Raw genomic sequence first — 26,394 nt, 5'->3', positions numbered from 1 at the left:
TTCCACTTTAAAGCGTGTGTAAAAACGACCTTTCCGTAGCAAAATAATGATAAACGCGTCTGTACCAGAGTAGTTATCCGTGCACGTGCAAATAGGTGTTGGTTACGTGCTCGCTCCCGACACTGAACGAAGTGACGTACGTTAGCCGCCGCCTGTTGGTCTTTCACAGTTGGTGACGAGTATTATGAAAATGGCCTCGACCCTGTCCGCAACCACGATTAACCGGAGAAGATGACGGTGTTGAGCTTTTTAAGTCAGTGTAACACCAAAGTGTCTTCTTTGAACACGTAGAGAACAGTGAAGTTAACAAACAAAGACACTGTCGGCGGAGAAACGACTAGAAACACCACAGACCGCCGCATATTTTCGTAGGGCTGAGGAGCCGCTATGGAGGATATCAACTCAAATATCAACGCGGACTTGGAGGTGCGGAAGCTCCAGGACTTGGTGAAGAAACTCGAACAGCAAAATGAACAGCTTCGGAGTCGGTCGACGATGTTGTCCTCGTCCGGAGCGATGTCAGGGAACCACAGACCCCTCAGCGACGGATACGACTCGTCGTCTCTGACAGCGGGGATGGCAGCCGGTCTGGCCGGCTTCCCTGGGGTGGGGTTCGTCGGAACGGGAGGCTACGGTGGGCTGTTGGAGAATAACCGCTGTTTGAGCCCCAGACTGTCTTACGACGGAATCAGTTTCAGGAGGGCGTATGATTATGAGGGGGCATCGGCTGCCGCCTCTCTGCCGAGTATGAACTCACGTTATTCAGACATCGGGGTTTATTCAGACGAAGGGGAAACATCGATCCTAGACGAAGTGGAAATATTAGACCTCGAAGACATGGATTGTCTAAACGAAGACGAGGACAGCTGGTGAGTTGTCTTTGGGAGGTATCTTGCCTTTCCTGCCGTGTCTGTGTCTTCAGAGCTGGGTGACAGCTGCTCTACACGTTAGCCAACACGACAAACGTCTGGCATAAACATCCTCTTCATCTTCTCAGTAGTTTGCCTGAAATCTGAAGTCATCTGTGCTGAAGGAGTGTCATTGTGGATCACTGACTGAAGGGTGTTGTTTGGCAAGTCATGTGGGCGATGACAAGCCCATTCTCGGACTGTTATCATACTAGACATGCGTTGTCATACAAACAATGCCAAATCTCTACCCATTACCTCATACCTTGCGTAGTTAGGGCATTTTTTCCGATACTGATCAAGCAGGCCTCTGAGGCTCTCAGCTGTCTGGACCGTGAAGTCCCTGATCATCTGTTGAACCGTTTTGTTGTTAATGATGTGTGGCAGATTGGCTTGGCTTGGCATGGCAGCGGTGGCAGGAGATCAGTGTGTACAGTCAAAAAAAAATTGAAAGTTGTTTTCCTGCCTAGCAGCCATGTGGGAGAGGTAGTCATGGTTATATTCCTCCTCTGAATTCCCTTCAGCACACCAGCTGGCACACAGCCACAAGTGCTCCGCAGCAAGTGAGACAGCAAGAGATGTGAAATAGGACAGTCATCCCATCATGGAGGAATAGATGTCAGTGTCAGAAAGCTGCTCATGAGCATTGTTTTTGTGGGGATTACAAACAATGGCTATTGATAGCATCCCTGGATAAGGATGACATCATGTTGGTCTGCTGTTATTCAGTGATGAAAAAGAGCAGTGCGTACAACTCCAAAAAAGGTGCACAGTGCTGACAAAGACAAAAAACAGACAGAGCACCATCACTCAAAGTAGTCTTCACTTATTTAATATGGGCAAAAACTGTGCCAGTGTTCCATCTGTTTTTTCTGCTGTTACATCAGCCTACATGTTCATCCACACTCGTGTTCTTAATCCTCTCCCTATACATTGTGTTTGTAATATAACTGTGCTTTTAGGGTTAGGGGGCTTTGCATAGATACACTTTAGAAGTGTAATCCTTGAAACTCCAGAGTATGATTGGATTTGTGCTGCTGTCTGAATCTCGCCGCTCATCCCAACTCAAGGACATCCCTCGAAGAGGCAGAGTTACACTCAGAGAAGAGTCTGTGTTACACGGCTGATGTCAGACATGGAGACTTGGTAGATGGGTTTACAGAGGGTCTAGAAATGGAGTAGTTATTTGTAAGGCATCAGCTACTGACTAGACATGAAGGTAATGATGTGCCGTCCTCAGAAGACTGTCCTTGTTCTCCATCCTGTTAGGATGGGTTTGTTTGATTGGCGTCTTCTATTATAATGACGCTGTGATAAGCAACTTCAGGGCGTAGCTCCTGATGCAACTTAATGACAGTTACTAAAGTTAATACAAAGGTAGATCATAGTTGGTTGAAAGCCAGCTCACAGCAGCTGAGAGCAATGAAAGAGGTCTGGCAGTCAGCACTTAGCAATATATCATCTGTGTAACAGTTGTAGGTGCATTGGTTTAAAAAAAAAGAAAGAAAAAAAGAGCAATGGCCCCTAAAAAATGAGAACATGTACCTAATACAGGCAGGCAAGGAACAGTGAAACTAACCCACTGGAATGTGACATGTATGGTATAAAGAGAGTGGATATAGATGCTGCTTATTGGTATGCATGTTCTTTCAGAGTTATAAGTGTTTACATTATTTGTTCCACCCATTATCCTCAGAGCACATCAAGTCTTCCCTCAGTTGCTTGCAGCAGTGTGCCTGTGCCAGCTACTGAACCTTTTGACATCGGACTACTTTGAGACATTGCTCACTCATGCCCAAAGAGCCAGTCTCATTATGCCCTGGCTGTTTGTCTGCCCTTTGGATCAGATTGATATCTGGGATTACCCAGTAGTGCCCAGCTCTCGCCAGCTCTTGTCATAGACTCCTGTAATCCCTGAATTAGCATTTGACTGGATTTAAAACGCAGCCTGCTCCCGCAGTGCTCTGCCTATCAATAGATGCTTGTCACACCCCAGCAACTGCATGTGGACATGACACTTGTCATTGTGTCAGAGCAGTGAGTTCATGTATGGAGCAAGACGCGTGAAGTCAGAGAGCTGAGATTTACTATGTGCTGCACCAAATGTAAATGATAGTCATTGTGTTGATAAACGTTGAGAAGGTGCAGACCCAGATATCAGGCTTGTATTCCTCTGCACTAATGCTCCTTTGCCTGTAATGTTTCTGCCTTCATCATAAAAGGCTTCCTCTATGGCTGCAACAGAGCTGACAGCTGCTGACAGATTTCTCTTCCTAGTGGAAGCCCTTCTCTTTTTTTCTCAATGGTTAAGGACAAACACAAATTGTATTACCTCTGTAACCAACAAACAGGAAAGTAGTGGTAGATTAATTTAGCCTGTAGCCTTATTTTATACCTTTTATGTCTTCCCTTCAGTATCAGGAGGGTTTGATAGTCTCAATCAATACAGCTGACTATGCACTGAACCCAATGACTTTTCCAAAGAATTTGGGCCAGGGACAGTGGTTCATTCTTAACATTTGCTGCAGCAGGCGCTGACGGTTGCATTGTCCTCATTGCTATTGGAGACCCCAGAGACCGACCACATTTTTTTGCTAAGTTAACACATGCAACATGTTAACTGTAAGAGTGAGGATTATACTGACAAGCCTAAAAGGTATCTGCAGGTCACCTCTATGTAGATTTCAAATATTGACATAGAAATAGATTTCAAATATTGAAGTATGAAATTGATCTGAATAAAAGTAAATAGTGATTTTTAGAGTCAGCAAGCACAGTCACAAAAAAGCTTTCTGTCTGTCCACCTTATCTGTCAATTACATTGCGGAATTCTGTGATTGCTTGTTATCCCCCCGATCTCATTTCCTCTGAGAGCTGCTGGGTCACATCACATATGAGCTGAGATAGGTGTGAGCTGTCCTAGTCGGTCACTGTTAAAGAGAGATGACAGTTTATATTTCTGTAACGATTGCTTGTTTTGCTTTTGTGAACGTGCAATATAACAGTGTCAATTGTGTATGCTGTCCACATTTTTCCAGGCTGTACGAGGCAAAAGTGAACAGTCCCCTGCAAAAAGCCTTGAGTCCTATTGTGTGGTGCCGCAAAGCCCTTGACAACCCCAGTCCTGAGATGGAATCAGCCAAGCGCTCACTCATCCACAGACTGGACCTCACCATGTCAGGTAAACAACGGCAGTGGACATGAAACGTGTAGTCTTAACTTAGCAGCCGTAGTAGAAACAGTAACAACTTCAGAGATACACTTAATTTATCCCTCTCTTTGGAAGGTAGAGGTGAGCTACAAAACAGCACTAGTGGAGTTCTTTGTGTTGGTTACTCTGTTGAAAGTCCTCCTGCGTCAGTCTCTTGCTGTCAGTTTCCATTTTTCTCATCGCATAACATTAGTGATTAGAGCCCTTCATGTGAATCATAAAAGCAATTAAAGTTCACTTTGAATCTACTTGTAGTCAGGTAAAAGACTACAAGTATAATGAAAGAGCAGTGATTTTTCCATAGCTGCTCCAAGCTGTTTGTTATTGAACACTCTGTCAGAATTTGAACTCAAATGGTGACATAATTTGCCGGGACAGTTGTAAATTATTCTTGTATATCAGGCAAATGCAGAGTCAGACCTACACCAAGGCCAAACGTCCAGCCTTCTGTGATGTGCAAAACTGCAAGCACAACCAATAACTCTGGTTAAGGTAATTGCAGACAGTTCACATTTGTAAGAAAGGGTATAATTAGTTGCATGATTTATGTGTATTCATGTTTCCATAGCCACAACTTAATTTGAGAAAAAAGCGTTGTTGACATTGTGGTGGTGTTACTCTTGCTCTGGTTCTCCCGTGAAACCAGTGTCCCCAAGTGCTCCATAACAACTGCTGTCTGTGTGAAGTTTTGCAACTTCAGGCTACCTGAGAGGATTACTGGTATGCATCAATGTGCACTGTGATATGGAGTCATTTTATTTCTATATTTGTTTTGTTACTGTTGAACTTTGCTATCATCTACTGGATTTTAAAGGTCCAGTGTGTAGGATTTAGGGACATCTGTTGGCAGAAATAGTATATAATATTCAAAATGATGTTTTAATTACTTTATAATCACATCAAAATAAGAATCATTTTGTTTTCGTTAACTTAATATGAGCTGTTTTTATCGAAATACAGAGCAGGTCCTCCCCCAAGAGTCCACCATGTTGTTCTACAGAAGCTCAGAATGCAGTGACACTCGAGATAGGGCTGCTCACATTTTTGTGTTTTAGCATTCTCGCATCAGCCACCGTAGTTCCCCAACATGCTTAGCATACGGAAGAAGTTTCAGTTCTGCAACCTCATCACTAGATGCAACAAATCATACACACTACACCTTAAAGACGTATGGCATTTATTCCGTTGAGGCAAAATGCCAAATCTCACAGTGTTAACAACAGTGAAAAACAATTCCTGTATCCAGCTTGTGAGTTGGATCCACTCCAAAATTTAATGGGTTCTACCTTGGCTCATGCTACACACTTAAAACAAGTTACATGAAAATCTGGTCAGTTGTTTTTCTGTAATCTTGCTGAAAATCAGTCAAACAAACCAAAGCAAAGCTATAACCTCCTTGGTGGGGGTAATAATTATTGATCCAAAAAGGTAGAGGTTGTACTCAAATACAGAAATGTCCCTTCCTGCTGGCTGATAACCAGGGGCTGTAAATACTGTGATGATTCCTCTTATCGTAATAAATTATATAAGAGCTTTAATTTATGGCAGTGAGCCTCTGTAATGATCTTACTATTTCCTTTTATTGATTTTTGTAGCACAAGAAAACACAATAAATTACTCCATGTTTACCCATTTATTTCTACAACTACTATTATAACTGCTACACACAAACAGAGCACAGAGGGATGTATCATCCATCATAAATGTTCCATTGTGAAGATTAGCTTCCTTTATTCTAAAGGGAAGAGGAACAGCACTCGTGTACTTGTATGGTCAATCGCTGAATGGTGGAGGCTAGGGCTGCCACTAACGATTATTTTCATTGTCGACTAATCTGTTGATTATTTCTTCGATTAGTCGACTAATTGTTTCATTGAAAAATGTGTTAAAATGTTGAAAAATGTCGGTCTGTCTCGCCCAAACCCCAAAATTACGTCATCTAATGTCTTGTTTCGTACTCACGCCAAAGGGTTTTAGTTCACTGTCAAGGGAGAGTGTGTAAAGCTGCCAATATCTGAACGTAAGAAGCTGCAGTAAGAGTATGCACTATGAAAAATGACTCAAACCGATTAGTCGACCACTAAAATAGTCACCGATTATTTTAATAGTCGATTAGTCATCGATAAGTCGACTAATCGTGGCAGCTCCAGTGGAGGCTTCAGCATTATGACTTGGCAGACACAGAGAAGGTGATGTCATTTTAGAAATAAATCAGTGGCACATTGACTTGGAGATTTATCACCACTTGTGGTTAAAAGTTACTGAAAGCTGAGCGGGTTTGTGAGAATATATGCGTGCATGTTTTGGGAGTCTCTTCTTCCTGAGATATAGGCTTGAATGTGCAGCAAATGATTGACAGACACTCAAAGCTATGCACATCATCAGGCTTTTGGAGTGTTTGTAGTGTAAAGGGGAATTATTCTTTTGTTACTCCTGCTTGTGAAAAATGATGTTTAATTTATATTTCACCTCTGGGTCTGCAAAATATTTATAATTTTGTCCCATATGATCTCACCTAGGTTCCTAGGGCATGTACGGTATTTATTTATTTATATTTACATCTGTCAAAGTCTTTCCTTTTTCCAGTGCATCACTTTCTCCTCACAAATTGACGGTATATAGAGATGGTGGAACTAACAATCTTAAACTGGTCTGTGTTGAAGGATCTTATAGCACCAGAATGCAGTTAAACTAGTGTTATAACTGAAACACATCAACTCTCTGATAGTTTGATCAGTGTTTAAGTAACTTCTGGACCCCTCAGTGTTTAGCTGGAGCTGTGTAGTGCTGCTGTTCAGGTTTAAAATATAAATGTCACTGGAGTTTTAATTAAGTTTCATTGTCCTTTACACTGAGAATTCAACATTGTATACAGTATAAAACACACATAACAAAACAGTGATTTCATCTTTAATATGTTACCCAGGTCTACTTTACGTTTGGGCCTCTCTGATTGGTCTGTGTCTGTTTTCTGAGCCTTTGACTGTCACTAATTATAGGTAGTCCCTAACTGAGGAGGACAGCAGGCCTCAAATCCTCGCAGCTAAACTGAGCAGGGGTCATTTCCATTTTGACAGCGGTATGCCCATGTGACAGTTGGATCGTGTTGAGCAATAGGCTGCTGAAGGTTGTCCACTGGAGTAGTTGTGATCTTCTCTGTTCTATTATGCAAGAGCTTGAATGGCACCAGGACACGCAATGACCTCCTCATTCAAGGACTCTAAGGTATATTTACAATGGCTGATAAATTGATTGACTGTGGCCCTTTTGTGGATCCAGATTGCACAGCTTTTTTCAAAGATCAGTTATGTTTACTGGGTGTCTGATTAGGGATAAAGCTGAGAAAAGAGGGAAAAGGCTGTTTTTGGCTAATTGATGGCTAATTGATGGCTAATTGATGATCAATCTCAAAGGAATCAGTAATGCAACTTTCATCAAAACACAGAAATAATCATTTCTTTCTCCTTTCCCTCTATTATGACTACTATGGGCTTTTTCTGTGCTTTTAGGTAAGGCTTATTTCTGAGGCATAACATAATAAAAATTAGGCTTCAGAACCGTTGTGTAAATAAAGCCTTAGATGACCCTTAGTGAACAAAGCGTGCTATCTGTCTTGCAGCTGACCAACTATAGATAACTAGACACTTGAGTGGGATTTAGGGTCGTGTGCTTATTTGTGGTGATCTCATCACTGTAGGTGTGGTAGGAGGATAACGTCATCCTCCATGGTCCTGAAAATATCCCTCCTGTCACTGATACCAGCCACCCCACTCCCTTCACTTCTATCCTCAGTTGGCACTGATGTTGTCACCACTTCCAAGGCTTGCTAAAAGACACCAGCAACACATATTTTCTGTGGAGTTTTGTGATTCGATGGACATGTCAATTAAATCAGATAAACGTCAAGAACGTAAATATTTTTGAAAGAAACAAAAAAGTCTGCACATGAAGCAGATCTTAAGCAGCACAGTCTGAGAGCATTTGTGTCTGTGAGTGAAAGAGACTCACCACAGACACACCCTCATGGCTCCCGGCTACTCTCCTTCACACCCGGTCTCTAACAGGAGCATGGAAACCCTGTTGCCATGGAGTTGGTTGAGTTTGTGTCAAAGGAATTACAAAGAAAAAAAGAAACATCTCAACCTCACTTGTGGAAGATTGGAGTCAAAGTGACGACTTCCTTATACCTGAAAACGTTTGTTTCAATCTAACCAGCTCAATCAGCAAGTATACACACTACAGTGCATCCACATATTTTAAACACATGTTAGTTTAAGTGTGTCAGTAGTGACCAAGCCTTTTGTCTCTGTGCACACCCTGTTTAAATCATATCCCCAGATGACGTGCCTCAGTTATATAACTAAGAGCAGGGAGGAGATGGCTTTGAGTTGCACTAGTCAGACAGCACTACTTTACTCATGTCATCCCGGTAAGACGTCAGAACACATGTTGCCTAAGCTGAACAATTAAACCGTTTTTTTTCCCATTCTGCTGCTTTGACAGCTGTCCTGCACTGTTGATCCAGTGCTCATGCAAGACCAGAGAGGTCCCAGCCACAGTTACATAGCTGACCTGCTCTTCTCCGACTCATAAAAGCTTTGACCTTGTAATGTACATTTAGTTCACCGCCTTCTTGCGTGTCTCTGCCAGTTTGAACCTTTTTCTGCTGTATGGTATTCATCTCTCTTATTTACAAAAGCTTCTCTGTTTGCTCTTTTCTTGTGATATTCTTGAAGCTCCCTGCAGCTGTTTTAAGCCTAATGTCTTCTCTTTTTTATAACAAGTAGACCTCAATGCCAAGTGTTGTCTTCCATTTCGTCTTCACCATTTAAGCCCTCCAGACCTTCATTTTATATTGTTGTGTACTGGCTTCCTTTAGGGGTTTTTTTTCTTGGCCCGTGGAAACTGCTCTGAATTTTCCGCAGTTGAAATGCCAAGACGGAAAGTCCTCTAATACAATTTCATATCACAGTAAATCGAAACTGTCACAGCAGTTCTTCTCTCTTCTTCTGACTTCTTGTTTTAGGACATGAGAATTTGAGGACAGTCTATTTTGGTTGGTCCCTGGGCTGTGGATCCCTTCAGACTGATCTGTGTCTTTTTCTCGTTACAATGTACTGCTCAAGTTGTTGTGATAGGGCACGTTGTCATCTAATGACCTCCAAAGTCTGAGCCAGTTTAGACTGTTTAATGTCAAGGGAAATATTTTCTTAATCATAGCAAGTGTGACTCCTTTATCTCCATAGTGCACAGACACAAGGGATGATTCATGTTTGTAAGCACTCGCAGGCATGTCGTTATGTTTGAGAGCACACAGTGGAGCTTGACAGGCACAGTTTAATCTTGACTCTTGATATTGGGGGTTAGTTTCACCAGGTGGACTGTATTAATCTGTTGACCTCACTTTCTCAAATGGAAAACATTGGGTATCTTTTTTTTTAAGTGCATAGCATACAGACCTACATGTTGCAGTGTTGTTGACATTCCTCAGCAGAGTGGACATGATGGTATTTCCTAAATAATGCAGCAGGACAGAGTGCAGAGCAGGAGGAGAGGGAGAAAGTGGAAGGAGCGATTGGAAAGAGGAGGCAGCTGATCTTAAAAGGCTTCCCCTTCAGTCACCACCCAGCTGTGTAAACACATCCAGTCAGAGAAAGAAAGAAACAGAGGGATGGATAAACAAGTGGACTCAGAGAGCTTGTTTAGACCTAGTCTTAACATGCGTTTCTGTGATCCGAACACAAGTGGACAGCCGAGACACGTCGCTGTTCACACCTCTGCTTATTTTGCGTCTTCACTGACCACTTGTGTTCAGATTTTGTTACTGCCCCGTGCTCAGTTATTATGTCCACACTTTTGCTAGCTGCTCTGTAGCATGCTTGCTAGTCATGTCAGTACAGCTGGAGATATTACTGTCTGCAGGATTCAAGACCTCCTTCCATAGAGCAAAACCTTGGATGGTCACGCAACACTTTGTCCAATTTGAAATTTGAGTTATAAAGCTTTTAGCGCACCAAAACAACCACCAAGTCCTGCATTGATAACGTAGTCCTTGTTTGGGACACATCGGGATGTATAAGTGTTTTTTTTTTTTTTTAGATATTTTTAGCCTTTAATGGATAGGACAGACAAGTGTGAAAGGGAGAGAGAGAGAGAGAGAGAGAGAGAGGGAGTGACATGCAGCAAAGGGCCACAGGCTGGAGTCGAACCCGGGCAGCTGCGGCAACAGCCTTGTACATGGGGCACCTGCTCTACCACTAAGCCATCGACGCCCCGGGATGTATAAGTGTTGACACTACAAAAGATATGTAGTCAAATGCACCCAAACCACCTCAGTCAGTGGTTAAAGTGATCGGATCACAATGAGTCTTGGTGGTTGTTTAGACATGTATTTAGCGCTGTCCCCTTGTAATCGGATCACCCTAAAATGTGTGTTAATAGTTAGTCTAAACAGGCTCAGAGACATCAACCATTCAAACCACCAACCTATCCCAGTGCACAGCAGCCTGTGCAGAGTCTGATCTCATGACTGAGACCAGGGACTCTGTAGACTGGAGCCTTTGACTGCTGCTTCGTTGGATTTCACAGAGAATCGCATTGTTCTTTGTGCGTCTTTATTGAATGCCATGCATTGTTAAGTGTGTCTCCCCGCCTGATGATGTAGGAGCTCTCTATCAGGCCCATACTCAGCATACGGTTGAAGAGACTCGACCAGACTGCCAGCACACTGTAGAGCTTTCATAAAGGTGCCGGCTATGAGCAGACACTGCTGGCGTTGTAAATACTGGAATGGGCAACGGCCTTTGTCTGGGTGTTTTATGGGTCACAGTGTATAGATGTAGTATGTTAACACTGGGCACATGAAACAGTGGCAGTTAAGTTTTCAGAACTTGGTTCCTCCCCAAAACCGAAGCATCTTGACCTCTGCATTTCACCCATCTGCTACCACTGACATTTTGTAGGCTGGTATTTTCCAGGGGCCAGATGCATAAAACTCTGTGCTGACTCACGACTAAAACTGTGTGTACGCACAAAGGCATTCTTTTTATCAGATTTATAAAGCCATGCATAAGCCTGATTCTGTTTTATAAATATCGATCATTGTGGCGATGGGCACATGTTTACAAGCGTCATTTCCACGCCCACTGTTCGCCATAATAGAAATGCCCTTAAACATACATTTGCATATTGACACTTGTGCACTTCCAACATTTATTAGACCTGTCAATGAGAAATAAAAGAGAGTGCAATGTCACCCACTGTGTAGCATCAGCGAGGTTCTCCAACCAGAGCTGCTGTCATTAGGCGCAGCAGTGGCAGTTTGTTCGTACCACTAATTCATATTTCTGCAGAGCATCATCATGGTAAAATCTCAATCATCAGGATCATCAATGATTCATTCAGAATGCTCATGTTGAAACTGGCTTTACAAAGTACTTCACAGGAAAACATTAAACAATCACTAACAGGGAGATGAATGTAAATAGAAAAAATGATGAAATTCATCTCTCATAATTAATTTGAAATTAACTTTATATTTGTGCCTTTGATTGACATTTGACAGAGTGCAGTGTAGCCTGCAAAAATAACACAATCAGTGAAATTTGCAAACAGCCTAAAAACAATGTTATTTGTCTCTCAGTTAATATTAATGTCCTAAAACCATGCATAGACTAGGTCTAAAGAATGCGTGAAGTGCACACATTCTCACGACACATTCCTCCTTTATAAATACCAGTTTATGTGCGGGAAAAGGCGTACACATGGTTTTTGTGCATACACATCATTGATGCATATGGCCCCAGATGTTCATAAAGAATCACTGTTTCGGGGGACAGCCATACATTTCTACCTTTTGCTGATAGTTTCAACTCACTGTTATCGGAACAAAATTACACTAATCTATGATAAAGTAGAGGTATAGCAGCATGAACAAAGAAATTATGTGACATTTCAGACATATATGCAATGATTCAGCATTGCTGCAACGGAATAAATAGACAAGTACTGATCAAATCAAGTTACAATGTATTGCTTGATTTTGGTGTGTTCACCACTAACATTTCTTTGTCGCGTTTTCTGTTCAAAGCCAACAATGACTTGGTTTATCTTAGTAATCTTCTAAATTTCTTTGTGCAAAGTTTTGGTTGTGGATCTTCAGACTACATAACATTATTTTGTCTGCTCTAATGCAGAGTAATGTCAAAGAGTGAGCATTTACTGACTGATGTTTTGGTTCTGTTTGCAGCCAACAAGCGCAGGAGCCTGTATGGAAGCCCCTACAACCAGCAGGGCTATGGAAGCCCATATAGCACAAACGCAGCCAACAGCCCGTACAGCAGTGGCTTCAACTCCCCCTCCTCAACCCCCAGCAGAGTGCCCATTGTCAGACAGCAACTAATGCCCGGGAATGCAGGTATGTGTCTCTTTGTAGTTCACTAAGGCCCCGTTTTCCCTGCTGACAATGCCAGGCGCTCCTCCGCAAACGCCCAGCTGGAAGCCCTTGAGAGCACTTTGGTTGCATCTGGTTGCTATGATACAGAAAATCTGCGGAAGTAAACTTGTCAGTACAAGGTAGAGTACTTGTTTTGGATGAGGGTAAGGCTGAAGCACGCAGGGAGAAAGGACAGACCTGATGATCTGTGTGGGTTCATGAGAGGAAACATATATAAACAGTATATTAACAGATTTTCCTCTGTTGTTGTTATTCAGCACTTGTGCATGTAAGATGTGACGGTTGTCTTCATGGTATGTGTCCCTCCTCCACTGTGACTGAACGTATGAAGTGACTGTGACGAGCGCAGTGTTTTTATCCACAGTTTAACATTTTTCAATTCTCAGCGCTCAGGAAAAAAAACCCAACCAGCAGCATTCAGAGCAGAATTCACACCCTGCATCTCGTCATGCTGGTAGTGTTTGTAGCGCAGCGTAAATATGTGGCATTCCTATCACAAAGAATTTAAAAAATATACTGGCCCCAGGGAAAAAATCTCTTTGGTAGACTTGGCCCCTAACAATTACAGAATATCTGTTGTTGGATATGTGTCACTAAAGTGTTCCCAAATGGTTTTCTTGCCAGCACACCAGCGAAACGCAACAGCAGAGAGGAATCCTCCGGCTGTGAGCCCGCAGTCATCAGTGGACAGTGAACTGAGCACCTCAGAAATGGATGAGGACTCAGTGGGCTCCTCAAATACCTACAAACTCAATGATGTCACTGATGTCCAGATACTGGCACGCATGCAGGAAGAGAGTATGTACCTGCACCACTGTCATCTCCAGTAGTTTTCTGTGACCATACCACTTTGTTTATAGGGTGTTGTAACTGAGTGTATGCATGTTTGTCAGGTTTGAGACAAGATTACGCTGCAACAGCATCCAGGCGGAGCTCAGGTTCGTCCTGCCACTCATTGCGGCGCAGCACCTTCAGTGACCAGGAGCTGGATGCACACAGTTTGGAGGATGAAGAAGAGGCGGTGCACCCGGCCTTCCACCTGCCCTCCAACCGCTTCAGCCCCTCCCCTCGACACTCTCCCCGCGCCTCACCCAGGAATTCTCCCCGCTCTCGCTCCCCTGCCCGCTCTATCGAATACAGCCACAGCCGCGGCTCGCCTCAGCCCATCATTAGCCGCCTGCAGCAGCCTCGCCACTCTCTGCAGGGCCACGGGCACGACTTGCAGACCAATGTGGTGAAGAATGAAGGTAAACAGAGCCAGCAGAGGTTCAGGAAGTGCTGGACATAAGCTGTTCAATGTGTGATTCAGGAAATTATTATTTTGCCTGATCTAACTCTCTACTATTGTTGCTGTTGTAGAAAAGCTGCGTCGTAGTCTTCCCAACCTCACACGCTCCTCAGCAGCGACAGCCCAGGCCCCAGAGCCCGTCAAGAACAGCCGCAGCTGTGAGTCCAACCTGCAAGTGCCAAACGGTGGCTCTCCTCGACACCAGAACCAGTCTGCTAGTGAGTATTGTGACAGACACATACAAAAACCTGTCATATTTGTATTTGAATCCATTTTACTGCAAAACACAGAAACCCTTCAAAGTTGTAAATGAATCTTTAGATTTCAGTAGCTTCCAGACTCAGATTGTCACATTCATTGTTGTTATCACTGTGTTGTCAGCTGACATTATATTAATATTTGTTTTGCTCTCCAAGTACACTGAACACTCAGAAACACGACAGGCTGTGTAATCTCTTGTTAGTCATTGTGCGAGTGGGAATTCTGTTAATCCTTCTGGCTGCACCTACACTACAAGGACTGTGCTGCTTTGTAGTGCCATGGCTTTGGTGTTTGGGGATCCTCTTTGTCTTTGATCATTTTCAGTTGTAATATCTTTTATTCACACGCCTCCTTCCTCTTATCACCCTGGCATAACTTTCACTTCAAAGAAACGCACTCATCCTTCAGAATTAGAGCATGGCGCCAGCAACACTGAGAATCTAGAGCGACTCTTGGTATCAGCGACACTATCATTGTTTTACATTTGTGTCCAAGGGTTTTATGTTCTTTGAGAGCTTGAGAATCCCACCTCTTCAGATTAAGACTATCCATTTGATGTAATCCTGTAATGGGAGATAAAGATAATGGTGTTGTCCTTAATCCAGAAACGGTAATCCTTCTCTTCCTAGGGACAGAGAGGACAGGGGTCAAAGAGCAGGTTTCAGCTGGTTAAACGTGTAGCGACTGCCTTTATCCTGTCCTAACCAGCCTCCTGAGGGGCAGGGTGTTCGTGTGGCTTGAGCCTTTGGACTTTTCATACGTTAAAGCTGATATTTGAAATTTACGGCGGAATCTTTCTAAATTTTTTGTTTGTATACTTCATCCAAAACAGATGTAATTCTTCAGCTGACAGGTTTAATATCCTGATGATGAGTTTTTCTATCTGAGCTTTGGCTGCACTGGGCATGTGAGACACTTCCATCTCTGCCTCTTTCACTGACTTCTTCACTGTAAAGCATGTGTAACCAAAACCAGCCTCAATTTCTCTGTTTGTGCTGAGACTGGTTGATTGGCTGTTAAACCTGACCATGGCACTGGCACTTTGCTCTGTCTGCTGCCTGTGGATGTTTGGCTGTAGAGCCCCCTAGTGGCCTCAAGTTGCACCGCAGGCTTCCACAGCCTTCATTGCCTCAACGGCACCCTTTTTTATTTCTCCAGTAATGCTGTGATACTCAGGCAGAGTGAAGTCTGACTCCCATGCTGAAATTTCCCTTTTTTCCAGCAGCAGCTCAACTCCCGAGATACTCGACCCCTTCTCGCTCCTCCCCGAAACCTAAACAGCACCTCCAAAGTCCTACTGCCCTGAGAGGTAACGGCCTGTTCGTAAATCAGCTGGAGGCTGTGAGATTGATCTCACTCACAGTCATTTGCACAGTTTATGACATATTAAAGTTGCCTGTGTACTTAAGGCATAGGCTACTGATGCACATAGAGTGTATATGGTGAAAAGGCTATGCTCTATGGAGCTGAAATGGATTTGAAGAAGATGCGTTAATGCACTAGTTGCCAGCTTTGAGACTGTGAGGTAAATCTGTGTGCAGGTTTAGCCTCTGTTTTTGTTGCTTTCTTTGTGAGGAAAAAAGAAAGAAGTGGAGCAGGGTGGTTGTTGGCAGAGTTGAGCTTGAGTTTCTAACTCCTACGAGTATGCCATCATACTAAAAGGAGTTAACGTTCACAGTTTAAAGGAGCAGTGTGGAGGATTTAGCGGTATCTAGTGGTGAGGATTGCAGAATGCAACCAAACGTGAACTTCTGGTTAGGATTCCCTCAGTGTTCATTGTTCAGGAGGTTTTTACTTGGAGCCAAATTATCCACAGAGGTGTCCTTCTCTCCAAGACAAACAGACCAGGTTACTAAAAGCAGCAAAAACACTGAATAAAACAGTTTCACGTTACAAATCAGTGTTTCTCCAACGCTGTTCGGCTCGTTGCAGATAGTCCACTCGCTCAGCACCTACTCATGTGTGCTCTCCTTTTTTCTCTGACAACTTCTCTGATCCAGACTTTCAGGAGGTTTTTAATCGGGAACCAAATTATCCACAGAGGTCTCCTCCTCTCCAAAGCAAACAGACTGTTATTATAAACATGTGAAAACACCGGATAAGGCAGTTTCATGTTGAAAATCAGTGTTTTTCCGATGCAGTTTGTGTTATCGCGGATAGGCCAACATGAAAACCTTAATGGCCCTATCTAGAGCCAGTGTTTGGTTTGTCTGTTCTGGGCCTCTGCAAAAAAAACATGGTGGTACAGCATGGCGACTTCTGTGGACGAGGACCTGCTGCCTATGTAGGTATAAATGGCTCAATCTAAGGTGACAAAAACATGATGATACTTATTTCAGGTGATTATACACTAAAGAAAACATACTTATTATTTTATATTCTTTCTCTGCCAACAGAGTCCTCTAAATCCTACACACTGGACCTTTAAAGGTCAAAGCTAATTCACGAGGATTGTGTTGACATGTTGCTGTAAAAATCTAAAACCGTTCATATCGGCTCAGAGTGTCAAAACAGTGATTCTGTGCTGTTGCTGGTCCATGGTTGACAGTCACATTACTTAAATAGAAAAGTGCCATTCATGTGTTTGTGCCTTGAGCTTAACTTCAGTTACACCAAGATCGTTGTCCTTCCTGCTTTCCTTGCATCATTAGCAAATAGCTTACACTGAGACATTCATGTTGTCTTCATTACATATCTGTGTACATGAAGTGCAAAAAACACATGAAGTGAAAAAGTTTTTCAACCTTATAAACTGCTTTTCATTGTTAGTCATCTGGACAGCCGTGTCATGCAGTGATATGTGGTGCTTATTTGCCAGACGAGAAAATAAAATCAGATAATCCTTTATTATTCCAAAAGTGAGGAAACTTACACTGTTACAGCAGAAAAGGGGTAAAAAAAAATACAGTAAAAAAAGCAACATATAATAAAAAGTTGGTAACTTTAAAAACCAACATTTTCCTATAAACAATCTGTATTAAGAGGCAAATAAATTGGTTGTCTATGACAGTCCTAGCACTCTGGTCTGACGAAGAGCACACAGCTCGAAACGTACGTCACGGTGCAATAAATTATATTTTTTTCTGCAAAGAGTCCTGCAGTGTTGCGAGTCATTCACCATTTTTTCATCTACGACTATCAACTCAGCACCTGCCCTCCCATGGTGAGATGTGCTTGCCTTGGTTTGATTTTTTAGTCCTAGCAGTGACAATGACAGAATTTATTACCAAAGAGTGACCACATTATACATAATATTCTGTACTAGCAGAATATATTAAATATTTCATCCCCAAATTAGATGTCTCTAATTTGAAAACCTTCTCAGAAGTGATCAACATAAATATTTTGTCATGTTTATATATTTTTGCTGTATCACATTTTTGTTTAAAATGTTTATATTTTGTACAGCTGCCAGTTTATTAGGTACACCTAGCTACAACTAATGCAGTCTAAGCAGTTCTACACTAAATTCTACCTTAATTAAGACTTTAACGTTCAGGTTTTGTTGAAAGTGTTTTGTATTAATTGAAGGGGGCTGCAGTTTGTGGTGATGTTGAACTGTATTGAGTAGGGCTGGGCAATACATTGATATTATATTGAAATAGTGATGTGAGACTAGATATCATCTTAGATTTTGGATATCCTAAGTGTTGTCTTCTGCTGGTTTTAAAGGCTTCAGTAATGTAATTTTTTGCACTTACATGACTATTCTAGCTGTTTATTTGCCTTTACGCACTTAGTCATTATATCCACTTTACTGGTGATTGTATATCAAAAATCTCATTGTGTAGGTATTAAGTGAAAGCGTCAATAGTTAACCCAACAATATATAAATCGATATTTGATTTAATTAATTAATTTTCAAAAATTTTATATACTTTATTAATCCCCCTGGGGGGAAATTACATTTTTTCACTCTGTTGTCATTAACACACAGGTCCATATACACACACATGCACAAACAGGACCTATACATGCACAAAGTGGAGAGATGTCAGAGTGAGGGGGCTGCCATGGACAGGTGCCGCGAGCAGTTGGGGGGTTAGGTGCCTTGCTCAAGGGCACCTCAGCAGGGCCCAGGAGGTGAACTGGCACCTCTCCAGCAACCAGTACACACTCAATATTTGGTCCGGACGGGGACTTGAACAGGCGACCCTCCGGTTCCCAACCCAAGTCCCTATGGACTGAGCTACTACTGGTCAAAAATATTGTGATATTTGATTTTCTCCATATCACCCAGCCTTAGCTGACGTGTCTCTATTATTTTGTCCACCCCATTTATATCAGTGAGGGTAGCCTTAATAATAGACACACTCCTCTCAGTGGCAGAAATTAGCAAGGGCCACGGGCCATTTGGCGGTAGTTTAGCCAAGAAAACCCCCAAAAGCCATGTTCCAGGGGCCAAAATTGCCCCCAAGTTTTTGAAACAACTATATGTATTTATATTTTTAACAGTATTACAATCTGACATTAAAGTATAATTTCATTTTCATTAAATTAATTTACCGTCACGTCTACAACTCATTTTCCAGACATAATCAACGAGATTGCNACTTACTTCCAAGATTGCATCTAAGGAATTTATAGTAATTTGGCCTTTTTAACAGTAAAAGTAACTGTAATGTGGTGAAACATTAGTACTGCTATCAGTAGATTAATGGTTAAATCATCACATTTAAACTGGTTGAATTATAGGAAATCTGAGTGATATTTTGCAACCATAACTTTATGTAACCCATTATTTATTTTATTTATTGTGGTTTCTACTGAAGAGTGAAGACACTATCTTAGTTGGTTTTGCTTTTCATGTGCTTATTGTTAGAACATAATTACAATTTTTGATGGCCCCCAAACATTTTGAAAATGCCCCCATTTTTTAGACCGTGGGGGCCAAAATTGCCCCCAAAATATTTTGTTAATTTCATACCCTGACTCCTCTGTATATATAGCTCAACAGCCTTACAAACTACAGCCTCCAAAATGATTATAAAGTTGAATCAGCACCTCTTAAAAACAGGTTGAACAAAACTGGAACATTATAACCTTCATTAACTTGTGATTTACTGCAGGCCTGGTCATGCCAGGTATTAGACTGTATCACTTTTATCCAGGTGGACCTAATAAACTTGCAACTGAGCATATACTTATATATTAGAATATGAGTTTTGAAATGGTGCCTGATGCCAGGTATCCTTAATATATTGTGTAATTTAGCATCACATCTACTTCAGTAGACTCATCGAAGTGTTACTGACTCACCAAAGGCTACGTTACAGGTGTACAAACAGTGTGTCCCTCAGCACACTCCTGAATCCGTTGCTGTCCCATCACTATGCACTGCTACACCTGTGGGGCTCTTCACACTTGACAGATTAGGAGAAGGATTGTTGCTCATATTGATCAGGGGTCCATGTCACGTCACAGTTTAAGAGAACAAACAGGCAGTGAGAGACACCACATTGAAACCCATCCTCAGCACCTTCCTCCCAGCTCTGAATTAAGGCCTGTCTCTGTTGTCTTCGTCTTTGTCTAGTCCCACTCTCCTGTTGCTTTGGAGAAGAAGGTGATTTCAGTGAGTATTCACTGAGGGTTTCCACCTTTTTTGAATATTGTGATTGTGGTTCCACGCCGTGGTTGTATTGATGTCGTGCTATATTATGTGCTTCTGGTTTTCACTAGTGCAGTGTGTGTGTGTCACCTCATTCTGTCAACACATCAATAAGATGAGTAGATTAGCTTTTATGTTCTTTTTTTAAATGTTTTTAATAGAGTTTATTTTGTAGTCTAAACTCGCATTATAACAGGTTTGACTTCATTTGTGATGGATGTGGTTGAGAAAGATCTACATATGTTTGATAGATATTTTTTGTTATACTGAATGTGAATCATATCTATCTCACACCATTGTGATCATTACTTCATTGTTAAACTACTGACAGACTGAAACCTATGAAAGCATATAAAGACTGTATAACATAACCCAGTTCTATCTGACTATATTTCTGCTCTGCCTGTCCTCAGTCCCCTCTCCCAGTAAGCTGCGAACTCCAGCCACCCCCTCCCCACTGGCTTTGAGGCAACCAGTAAAGGCTACGTCTAACCCCGGTTCTGCCACCTCCACCCCCACACGCTCCCTGGCTCCTCCTCGCAGTGGCCTGCCCCGTCCCAGTGCTTCTGCAGGAGGGGGGATCCCTCTGCCTCGCAGCAAATTGGCCCAACCTGTGCGCAGGTATGTACGCAACAGACGAAACAACTTGACACCATCTTGAATTTCTTTTTCTTTTAACCTTTATTGAAAAAAAAAATCCAAATATACAAATATTTCAGACATGGACTCAATGTAATGGTAGAGAAACATAAATTCAGGAAGGACACTTTGTTTTTCTCACATAACTCTGGTTAATGATGAATACAAAAACAAAGAAAATTCTTAATCAACTGAAATCATAGGGTCTGTTTTTAGCAACAGCAAAACTATATTGAACAAACTCTCACACAGCTCATGCAGTGTAAGCCAAGTCTCACTTATCCAGTCGTATGTTCAGTATTTTCCAAACAGACAGCCCTTTCCTTGGAGAACTGAACTCCTATAGTTCAACTCATCTATGCTCTCTTCAGAGCCGGACTCCACTGACGATAACAGTGATCTTACCTTGCCAAAACTTTGAATGCCATACGATACTATGACTTTTTTAATGAGATAATATACTGTAATTTTTAATTATTTTTTTTAATGACAAAGTAAACTAACTTTTTAATGACTTTTTATGACATACTATACTGGCTTTTTTGACACACCAATGACTTTTTAATGATTTTTTTTTTTATGAAGCACTATACTGACTTTTTTAATGAAATTCTTGATGACCTTCTATACTATGACGTTGTTGTTGAAATTTTTGATGACACACTATACTATGATTGTTTAATGACTTTTTTGTTATAATATACTATGACTTTTTTAAATAATTTTTTTAATGACAAAATATACTATGACTTATGAAAGACTTTTTTATGACATACGATACTATGACTTTTTAAATGAAATTTTAAATGACATAGCTATGACTTTTTAATGACTTTCTATGAAATACTATATTATGACTTTTTTAAATTATTTTTTTAATAACATACTATACTATGACTTTTTTTAATGAAAATCTTGATGACATGCTATACTATGACTTTTTATTGACGTTTTTATAACATACTATACTATGAATATTTTAATTAAAAAAATTACAACATACTATACTATGACATTTTTGAATGGAAATTTTGATGACGTACTATACTGTGACTTAATGATATTTTTCATGACATACCATAATAGAACTTTTTGATGAATTTTCTGAAGACCAACTTGGCTGACTTTTTTATGACATACTATACTATGACTTTTAAATGATTTTTTTTAATTACATACTAAACTGACTTTTCTTTAATACAGTTTTTAATGACATACTATAACTTTTTAATGACTTTTTTATGACATACTCTACTACAACTTTTTAATGATTTGTTAAAGCTATAGTGCGTAACTTCTGTCGCCTCCCAGCGGATAATGCGTTATTACAACTAATAAGCCGGCGGCACTTCCATGTACACAGAGTAACACTCGCCACACACCGTGTACACAGAGTAACACTCGCCAGTCACCACACACCGTACACAGAGTAACACTCGCCAGTCACCACACACCGTGTACACAGAGTAACACTCGCCTGTCGCCACACACCGTACACAGAGTAACACTCGCCAGTCACCACACACCGTGTAAACAGAGTAACACTCGCTTCACACCGTGTACACAATGCTACACACCGTGGCGAACACCAGGCTGCTAACATTACATTACGTTCATAGCACCATTTCCAAGAAAATAATAAAGTACTAGGTCCAGTACATGTAACAGCAACACATACTACTCATAATATAATTATAAACCAAGTCACTTACTTATCCAACAGCAGCAAGGCAACATCCGTGTCTGCCCTCAGCCCAATTTCTTCCTTCAGGGCTCTCCACCGAGGAAAAGCGACGCCAATACAAATCCTTGTTTGCCTTCTCCGTCGGTCACTTTCCTTCTTTGCTAATAGACCTTCAGCCGAACGTCCAGGCTTTTTCTTTGTGGTAGGATCCACTTCTGAACCGTGTCTCGGCCGCTTCTCCGCCATGTTGCTTTCTCTTTCTACCTGCGCTCTACCTCTTGCTATGACACTCTCCGCTCTTCCTCCCCCTCCCTTCTTGTTGTGAGGAAGCATTTCCTGTGCGCCAGCGCGGGAATGTCGCCGGTCGACACGCATACTAAAAATGATATATATTGAAAAATACCGCGAGATGTTAGAGGAGCCGATCGGCTTAATCAGCATTGTGTCATCTCCTCTAGTAGTGGCTTGGGTGAAACGGACATTTACGGACCTGTAGAAGTTACGCACTATAGCTTTAAATCACATACTATCCTGACTTTTAAATTACTTTGCATGACATACTATACTATGACTTTTAATGAATTATTTCATGACATGTACTTTTTAAAATGAAATTTTATAGTATGACTTTTTTAATAAAAATTTTAATAACATACTATACTGTGACTTTTTGACACTCGTTTTTATGAAATACTATACTAAGACTTATTTTTTATTATTTTATGACTTCTAACTATGACTTTTAAAATGATTTTTTCATGACTTACTAGACTATGACATTTATATGAAAGTTTTGTATGACATGCTATTCTATGACAAATGATTTTTTTTTTTTAATGATATATCTTAACACAAGGTGGAGCAGTGTGGTTGTGTTGTGGCAGAGCTGAGTTTGAGATAATAACTCCCACAGGTATGCCACCAAACTGAAAGGCCATTCATGTAGCTGACTTTGTTGTTTTAAAAGATTAGTTCGGATTCACCAAAGTCACACAATAACACAAACAATCTACAGATCAAGGCAGTGGTAGAGCAGCAGCTGCTGTAAAGTAAAATTACTTTTTTGTCAATGGAGTCTGGCTTCAAAGAGAGAATACACAAGTTTCACTTTTAATTCAGTTCCCTGTGGAAAAGGACTGTCTGTATGGCAAATACTGCATATATATACACACAACAGGATAAATGAGACTTGGATTATACTGCACAGCTTTTGTTTGAGTTTGTTAACACATGTTTTGATGTAGTTTTGCTGTTGTTAAATGTGGATCCCTGTAAATTCATAATTTATTACTGGAGATATGCAACAAAAAAGTCTTTCTCACAAATTCTGCATATCAGGGGGTGAGTATTGATGATGATAATGGTCATTTGGGAGGTTAAATTAAAAGGTTTTTTTTTTTTTTTAATGTGTTACTCTTCTTCAGGAAGTTTAGCATTTAGTGTTTATGTTTGAGAGTCTTAATATATTCTATAAATTCACATGAAATCCAGTGAAATTGTGAGCAACTTTTGTTATTTTTGCATTTACATGTGTAAAATTTACCGTATAGAATCAACAAGTTCACAATGCATTTTTTGATATTACTATTAGTTTAACACAATGTATATAATCTTTCATTTGAGTAGAATAAATCCATGAACGTATACAATGGTCAAACAAAAGTGTCAAAGATTCTGGTTAACCATTTTCAAAAATTATATTTGTTTTTAAATATGTAAGAATTTGAAGAAACAATTATTAGTTATACGGTGTAAAATATTGGTGTATACATCTTGCACTTATGTAAATGATAATTAGTCTATATTGCTGTAGACAAAATTTAACCAACATATTCCCCTGAATATGCCCTTTGTCATCTCCTCAGATCTCTTCCTGTTCCTCGGACATATGGCAGCGGTGCAGGTGACAACTGGAGAGAAGGTTGTTACTGAATTGGGCCAGCAGGGGGCTCTCCAGTCAAACTATCAACACAAGGAGGCAGACATTACAATATGGCACTTTATCTACCTAGATACATTTTTCAGTGAAGAAAGAAAGAGAGAGACTATGTCCCAAAATATATACAATCCAGAATTTAAAAAAGGAGAGGACAGTGTCCACATCACGTCAAAGAGGACCTCCCATCGTGTTCCTCTGTGGGGTCTGGCTCTGGAGGCGTCAGGCATGTAGTGCAGACAGACAGCCCAGAAAATGCCAAAGAAACCAGCCCGACTCCAGCTCAGCCAGCAGAGGACACATCACCTGCCTTGGTTTGACTGCAATCATCTGTCAGACAGTCTATATCACTTCATTACCCAGCTTTCCTCCCACTCCTCTTCCTTGTTCCTTTTTCCACCTCCCTCAGGTTGAAATGTTTCCACGCATTTCTCTCTTTATGCTCTGTGTTTAACAGATGTTGGTGAGCGATCTCTATGATGATGCTGTGCAGGTGAAATGTCCCGTAATGTTAGAGAGTTGTTGATGTCTTGCAACAGTGAAAGCACCTCTGTGTGGGTATGACATTTAAGAATCTTCTCCTCTTGTAAAATCAGCCAGAATGTATGCACAAGTTTGTTTTGGAAATTATTTATTCAAATTATTTAAAGAAAAACATATGTCCAAACATCCATATCAGTATTTTCTTTTAAGATTACAATTGTTAAAAATGTACATTTTTAAACCTCAACTGCAAGCTAAGTCTCCAAAGCCTTTTATTGTTTTCAAAGTGTCAAATCAGAGCTTGTGAGAAACCCGGGTGATTGATAACACCTCGGCCAAAGCCTCGGTTCTGATTTGTACCACATTTTGCCAAGATTATACTTTTCCATTGAAGTGCTAAGATTGGTCAGTTTAAGAACAGCTTGACATCAGGTCTGAGTTATATCAGAAACAAAGAAACCTGAACTCAATAACATATTATGTCCCCGATCACCCATTCAGCCAGTTAAATCGAGAAAACTTTGCTGTGGTCCATTAAATTCCCTCAACAGATTTCTGTCTGTGTATATCATTCATGCCATGAAAAGAATATGGAACAATGTCTTGAGAACAAGTTGAATAAGTTTTCCTGGCTTTTACCTCTTGTGCTATAAAAACAAATCGAAAGGTGTGCCAGTGTTAGGGAGGCTGTTCTGGTAAATGGTGTGGTGGGTGTTATGAAACTAGTGCCTATAATTTAAAGTTTCACTTGAGTTTGAACATCGTGTTTTGTTTGTTTGTTTATCATTTTGTGCCAATTTCTGGTTTTGCCAATATTATTTGCAATTTTGCATCTCTGCTTGATTGATTTGCTTGCCTGTTTGTTTTGGGTTTTTTTGTAATTAAAATCAATACATTTATAATTGCTTTAAAAGTGTTTAAAATGCGCCTTCATATTTATAGCTAATTACTCATTCTGTAAATGAAACTATTTATTAAAGAGAGGTGCCTCTGTCAAAGCTCAGATTCAGTGGGAAGCTTGAACGAATGTTGCAAAAAGACATACCACACCTTTTGTGTGAAAGTTTTTGTTATTGAACTTTTTTTTTATATCCACAAACATGACATTCAGTTTCCCTGTGTAAAGTCACATTTCAAATAAAAGCTGAAAAGTCATTTTCTTGTTTTGTTTTTGGAATCCTATGCTTACTTACAAATTGGTTTTGATTACTTTAAGACAACAGAAACCGTAATGCATCAATTAAATCACTAAATATTTGAGTGACTGCAAATTCAATTCAAGCAGTAATCATTCTGTCAGTCAAAATTTGTGTTCACAAAGTCTAAGATAAGATAAAACTTTATTTGTGCCACACTTTCATGACACAGCAGCTCAAAGCACAGACAGAAAAAGGAGGGTGACAATGTAACTTCAATAAAATACAATTAAAGATTAAAAAATATAAAACGTGTATAGAGTAATATATATTTACATATACTGTAAGTGATTTGCAGCAGACATGACAGTGCTACATTACATCAGATGTTGCTGGTAAAGAGTCTGACAGCTGATGGTATAAATGACCTGCGGTAGCGCTCCGTCTTGCACTATCGGTGCAGCAGTCTACTGCTGAATGAACTGCACAGTGCATGGACAGTCTCATGCAGGGAGTGAGAGGTGTTTTCCATGATGGATATCAGCTTGGCTAACATCCTCCTCTCACTCACCTCCTCGATGGTCTCCAGGACAGTCCAGGACCGAGCTGTCCCTCTGACTGTGAAACACTATACTATGACATTTTCTCATGATATACTATGACATGTTTTTGAAATACTATACTATGACACTTTTCATGATATTTGGACGACATACTATACTATGACATTTTTCATGATATTTGGTCGACATACTATACTATGACACTTTTTATGAATTTTGGAA

At 40.7% G+C, this 26,394-nt stretch overlaps 1 protein-coding gene across 4 annotated transcripts; it reads left to right on the top strand.

Moving 5' to 3' along the window:
- Nucleotides 1-128: 128 nt before the first annotated feature.
- slain2 (SLAIN motif family, member 2) lies at nt 129-25,628 on the top strand. 4 transcript variants are annotated; one of them, XM_050055230.1, is made up of 9 exons: nt 129-869; nt 3,947-4,089; nt 12,368-12,535; nt 13,199-13,372; nt 13,468-13,821; nt 13,934-14,080; nt 15,349-15,432; nt 20,145-20,352; nt 23,920-25,628. In XM_050055230.1, the coding sequence occupies exons 1-9, from the start codon at nt 388-390 to the stop codon at nt 23,984-23,986; spliced, it is 1,827 nt and encodes a 608-aa protein (XP_049911187.1). In that variant the 5' UTR covers nt 129-387; the 3' UTR covers nt 23,987-25,628. The 4 variants fall into 4 exon arrangements, with proteins under 4 accessions (XP_049911187.1, XP_049911185.1, XP_049911188.1 ...); XM_050055228.1 differs by having other exon boundaries at nt 130-869; nt 15,346-15,432; XM_050055231.1 differs by lacking the exon at nt 15,349-15,432 and adding an exon at nt 19,657-19,695 and having other exon boundaries at nt 131-869.
- Nucleotides 25,629-26,394: the final 766 nt, after the last annotated feature.

Source organism: Epinephelus moara, chromosome 10 (assembly GCF_006386435.1).
Source record: "Epinephelus moara isolate mb chromosome 10, YSFRI_EMoa_1.0, whole genome shotgun sequence".
Lineage (NCBI taxonomy): Eukaryota > Metazoa > Chordata > Actinopteri > Perciformes > Serranidae > Epinephelus > Epinephelus moara.
Note: the sequence above shows the minus strand (reverse complement) of the source record. Positions and strands in the feature narration are given on the sequence as shown.